Genomic DNA, 3,556 nt, shown 5'->3' with positions numbered 1-3,556 from the left:
TTCTTTCCCCCCCCCTTCCCCCCTGCTTTCCCCCCCCCCCCCCCCAATCCCCTCTCCCTCCACAACTCTTCTCCCTCCGTAGTTCTTCCTCGGCAATCAGGTACAGTTTGCCTTGCGATGCTGTCTCTCACCTCTTCCTTTTTTTTGTTGGTTTGTTTTTTTTTTTTTTTAACGTAAAACGTAACTTTGTGTGTCCGTGATGCTGCTCTGTCCTTTGTTGCTGTGGGAAGATGTGATCTGTGAGCGCTGCTCGGCAGAGCCTGGTACAGAGGAGTGCCTGAGCTGGGCGGGCCACCCGAAAAAAAGACTGCATTGGGCGGAAAAAAGGGAGAAATTCAATGGAAAAAAGCAGGATTTGACAAAAATGGAGAGGTTTTTCTCTCCGTGGCTCCTGCCTCGGATACGTTGGGGGTGTTGATGGTAACCAGTGGCAAATCGCGGCACCCTTCGGCGGGGAGCGCTGAGATACTGATGGGCTCGTGCCCGGGACTGCCCTCCTTCGGGGAACGGCCAGCCCGGATGAAATCACGGGGGGTACAACGCCTGCACGAGGGCTGTACCAGGCTCTGGTGGGTTTGGATGTCACGCAGTCCCTGGGGAATGAGAATCGCGAGCCCACCCCTTTAATCCCGTAGGCAGCGTTAACTAAACCCTCATCCCTGCTACACCCACCGAGTAACTCCTAACGGGAGCAAGGTTCTCAAAACCTGCATGTATCCCCACTACTGTCGTGACCCGAGATGAGCGGTGCAGCGCGCGTCAGTGCCAGCCGGTTCGGGGGCCAGAGCTCTTCTTTTAAGGGGACTGGAGCATCGTGTGTCGTTACGATGTGCCCACTGCCCCCGCTCAAACAGAAAAGCCTATTTTTTCACGTGAAATGATGGTGCCCTGCCAAAAACATGCCCAAAAAGAAACAAACTTGGATGTCCGAAGCGGACGGGTCCAAGAAAGCTCTGGCTTTCATTTAGATGGTGATTATAGACAAATTTTCAACAGCAACTGAAAAATAACGTAAATGTGGCAGTGGAAATGAGAATTGACTTGTCCCTGGTTTTCCCTGGTGCAGAACTAGCTCTTGAAGGACACCTGACAGTGAGCCCGGAGAGAGGGAAGGCAGCTCCCCTGCCCTCCTCCCTGCCCGCGGGCACCACGGCCGTGCCGAGCGCAGCTGCGGCAGCTCTTTCACCGCGGCACTGGGACAAGCGTGTTTCGGTGGGACCGCCGAGCAGGGAGACCCACCAGCACACGGTCCAGGGTCCCATGTCCTCGTGGGAAGGAGGGTCGGCGATGCTGTTACCTCCTGCCCCTCTGCCTGCCGTGACCCATCTCAGTGTGGCTTCGCACTCTCCGTTTTCATTTAATCTCTTGGGGTTTGCGTTCTCATCCACCCAGGGAAAATGTTGCTACTTTTTTTTTCTTTTTCTTCTTTTTTTTAATCATTCTGAAGAAGGTCTTGCTTTCAGAGGCTGGTTCCTCTATCTTCTCATCACAGCAGGTGCTCTGTAGACCTGGATGCAGAGCTGCTACATCCGAGCAAGGCTCCCGGTGCCCCGCACCGGCTCTGCCGCCTGCCCCGTGCAGAGGGTAACCAGGAGCCTGGGCTTGGCTATCCGGGAGATTTAGGGACCTTTGAAAAACAGACACATGCTTCTGATTCAGGGTGCACTTGTTTGAAATTGCAGGTGTTTAAAATCACTAATGAACATTGCAATCACTAATCAACATTGCTGCGGGATTCCTGCCTTGGATTCCCATCACTCTGCACTCACCGAAACATCCTCACTGGGCGATCTCTGCGGCGGGGGCTTTCTGGCTGGTGGGGTCAAGTCTGAGGTTCGGTGAAATCCCTGGATTTCAGACTTGATGATAAGAGGTTTCTCGCTCAGCGGTGACGCCGCGCTGCTTGCCTCGCTGATTCACCGGCACTCAGTGATCTGAATCAGCCGGCTTTTTTCCACGTGGGCTGCACCAGGAGGGCCATTGCATTGCCAGCCTCTATTTCCTTCATAATAAAAGGAAAAACTACAATTCTGGCTGAGAGAACCCACCTGAAGACCAAATTCCAAATTCTCATTTGCTGCTCTAAAAAATTCTCTCTTTCCAGCTTTAAAGCTGAAGGATTTGGATAGTTTCATCACCTTAAAACAGCAGAAAAACTCCTGTAAATTGGTACTAGCCTGCACTTATGCCAGAAGAACCTATCTGGAGAAACCTTAAAAGTACTCAATAGATCAATAAAAGCATTTGGTGCAGCCTGCTGCGGGAAGGAGCCGAGTGTCCCTTGTTGTGTCCCCCGTGTCTGAACTGTTTCTTGGCTCCACAGTTCGGCGATTCCCAGCAGCTGCGGCTGGTCCGTATCCTGCGGAGCACGGTCATGGTTCGTGTCGGTGGAGGATGGATGGCCCTGGATGAATTTTTAGTGAAGAATGATCCTTGCAGAGGTAAGGCAGTTCCTGGGGTTTATACAGCTGGGGTCTTCTCGCCCAGTAAGGGGAGTTTGAGAACTTGTCTGCTGTGACTGTGAATGGCCAGATGTACCAGAGGAGCGGGTCTGGGTTATCCAAGTAACAGGCGGGAGCTGGAGAAAAGGGATCCAAAGCAAACCGTAGAACTTAAAATCACGAGATTTGGCGATACTGCAGCAAATCTCGCAGCGTTTAGCCAGGTGTCTTGGGAGGAGAAGAAGGAAGGGTTGTCTTTCTTGTTTTTAAGACCCCAGCGAGCGGAGCTGCGTTGCCATGCTGGGGGTCTCAGCTTCCCTTTGAAGCGGTCGGTGCGTACGTGTGGCTCTGTGGCTGATGGAGTAAACATCATAAAGGTGGCCTGAAAGCATTCAAAAGGTTCAAAGCCAGGAGATGGTAAAATCCTGGTCTGAGACACTCTGGGGAGGAGATGCTCTGGCCCAGGATCTGTGAACCCGTGGTACTGCCACGCTGGGCTGTGGCCACGGGGCACTGCCGGTCCAGGCTGGTCCTAGTGAATGAGGAGACGTTTCTCCTGTGACTTTGAACTACTTGATTTTTCTCTGATGCATTTCTAATACAAGTTTTCTCAGTTCATTTGTTGTCTTTAGAGCAGCGGCATAAGGAACTAATTTGGAAACCCTGAGCTGTGCAGGACTGTGCAACTTAAATACCTGTTTGCAGCGAGAGCTGCTGACGGTGCCGGCTCTTCCCCTAGTGCCTTAAAATCACCTTTCTTCCCCCAGCTCTGCCCGTGAGGGTGGAAACGTGGCCCTTCTTTTTTCTGGATTGCCACGTGCCAGATTTGAGTTGTGAAAGGGCTGCATTTAGGCATCGTCGTCCATGGGGCTGTTCAGGGCTGGGCTGGATTTCTTTAGGGGGTTTTGAGCACCGCGTCCTGCAGTAAGCGTGTCGATAACAACCCCATGCAGCGCTACAGGCTTGGGGAAGAGTGGCTGGAAAGCTGCCTGGCGGAAAAGGACCGGGGGGTGTTGGTCGACAGCCGGCTGAACATGAGCCGGCAGTGTGCCCAGGCGGCCAAGAAGGCCAACGGCATCCTGGCCTGTATCAGAAATAGTGTGGCCAGCAGGAGC

The 3,556-nt window shown here is 53.0% G+C and overlaps 1 protein-coding gene across 1 annotated transcript in view; it reads left to right on the top strand.

Moving 5' to 3' along the window:
• The window catches only part of MACF1 (microtubule-actin crosslinking factor 1), a 112,826-nt gene that overhangs the window by 102,718 nt on the left and 6,552 nt on the right, over nucleotides 1-3,556 (top strand). The window contains exons 92-93 of the mRNA XM_009332204.1: nucleotides 83-100; nucleotides 2,324-2,441. Of these exons, the coding sequence (XP_009330479.1) occupies nucleotides 83-100; nucleotides 2,324-2,441 (136 nt within the window). The remainder of the gene's footprint in view (nucleotides 1-82; nucleotides 101-2,323; nucleotides 2,442-3,556) is intronic.

Source organism: Pygoscelis adeliae, unplaced genomic scaffold (genome assembly GCF_000699105.1).
Source record: "Pygoscelis adeliae isolate BGI_AS28 unplaced genomic scaffold, ASM69910v1 Scaffold359, whole genome shotgun sequence".
Lineage (NCBI taxonomy): Eukaryota > Metazoa > Chordata > Aves > Sphenisciformes > Spheniscidae > Pygoscelis > Pygoscelis adeliae.
The sequence above is the reverse complement of the archived record's forward strand: the minus strand, read 5'-3'. Positions and strand labels throughout refer to the sequence as shown.